Source organism: Charadrius vociferus, unplaced genomic scaffold, assembly GCF_000708025.1.
Source record: "Charadrius vociferus isolate BGI_N301 unplaced genomic scaffold, ASM70802v2 scaffold549, whole genome shotgun sequence".
NCBI classification, from domain to species: Eukaryota; Metazoa; Chordata; class Aves; order Charadriiformes; family Charadriidae; genus Charadrius; species Charadrius vociferus.
In genome coordinates this window covers 4,706,363-4,707,824 of record NW_009650103.1, presented here as the reverse complement: position 1 = coordinate 4,707,824, position 1,462 = coordinate 4,706,363, and the positions used below count along the sequence as shown (strand labels likewise).

The window sequence follows — 1,462 nt, the reverse complement described above, 5'->3', positions numbered from 1 at the left end:
CGAGGGGCTGAGCCCCTGGGGGTACCTGTGCCTTGCTCTCGGGGACAGCAGCAGCGTCCTTCTGCAGCAGCTGGTAGCCCAGGTTGGAGATCTCCTTCTTGATGCTAATCATGATGTCGGAGTAGTTCTCATAGCGTCTCATCTGGTCGGTGAGGTGCAGGACGCTCTCCTTCATGAAGTCGTTCTCCCTGCTCAGGTTGGTCTTGATGGTCTGGAGGAGAGGAGAGGTGTGGAGCCCCTCTCGGGGAGCCCACGGCACCCCCAGACGGTCCCGAGCAGCCAGACGGGGCACACTGCAGGGACGGTGCCTGCCGGAGCTCACTCACCTCCTCCAGCGTGTTCATCTGGGCCACCACCTTGCTGATGTAGGAGTGCACCTTCATCAGGTCCATGCTGTAGAGCGTTCCCTCCAGCAGGTCCACCATGGATTGCAGCTGCAGAGGGAGAGCAGGGCTGGGGCACAGGGCTGGGGCAAGGGGCATGGGGCATGGGGCAGGGCTGCGTGGCCACTGCAGATGCCCCCACGTGTCCCTGTCCCCGCTCACAGCCAGGGCACAGGAACCACACTGCTCCGTTGCCCTGGGGCCTGCGGGGGCAGGGACGGGGAGTGTGGGCTCCTGCACATGGGGAGGGGGTCTCTGGCCCCCAGCGCACGGTCCCACCACGCCTGCAGATACCTTGAAGAGCTCGGGCGCCTGCTTCTTCAGCTTCTCCATCTTCCACTCATTCTCGCAGGGGTTGAGCGAGGACGGGGGGGCAGTGCAGGAGCACTTGCAGTCGGCCCCCGAGCTCACCGTCTCCATGTGTCTTGGGGAGCGCTGGAGGGCCACTGCAGATGCCCCCACGTGTCCCTGTCCCCGCTCACAGCCAGGGCACAGGAACCACACTGCTCCGTTGCCCTGGGGCCTGCGGGGGCAGGGACGGGGAGTGTGGGCTCCTGCACATGGGGAGGGGGTCCCTGGCCCCCAGCGCACGGTCCCACCACGCCTGCAGATACCTTGAAGAGCTCGGGCGCCTGCTTCTTCAGCTTCTCCATCTTCCACTCATTCTCGCAGGGGTTGAGCGAGGACGGGGGGGCAGTGCAGGAGCACTTGCAGTCGGCCCCCGAGCTCGCCGTCTCCACCGTGTAGAAGTCTTCCACCCGCATGCTGCCATTCCTGACGCGGCTGCAGGCGTCCTTGCTGAGTGGCCGCAGGATGCACTTGCAGCGACAGTCAGAGCCCTCCGAGGTCATCCGGACCTGGTCCGCCTCACCCAGTGCCTACAGGGACACACAGCGGTGGGGCGGCCGGTGAGCCTGGTGACCTGCCCGGGTGTCCCACGGGGCCCTGCCGACCCCAGCAAGCCATCACAGCCGACTCCCTCTCTGCTGGGTGCCCAGAGGTCTCCCACCACCCCTGGGGCTCCTGGCCATGCCCCGAAGAGTGTGGGGCACGGTCTGGCCCAGAGCACACTGTCCCAC

General features: G+C 66.2%; 1 protein-coding gene across 1 annotated transcript in view; it reads right to left on the bottom strand.

The window, feature by feature from the left end:
* The window catches only part of OLFML2A (olfactomedin-like 2A), a 3,365-nt gene extending 2,110 nt beyond the window's left edge, over positions 1–1,255 (bottom strand). Inside the window, exons 1-3 of the mRNA XM_009892361.1 lie at positions 998–1,255; positions 327–434; positions 26–211 (exon numbers count right to left, since the gene is read on the bottom strand). Coding sequence (XP_009890663.1) covers positions 26–211; positions 327–434; positions 998–1,234 — 531 coding nt within the window. The 5' untranslated portion in view covers positions 1,235–1,255. The remainder of the gene's footprint in view (positions 1–25; positions 212–326; positions 435–997) is intronic.
* Between the last annotated feature and the right edge of the window lie 207 nt (positions 1,256–1,462).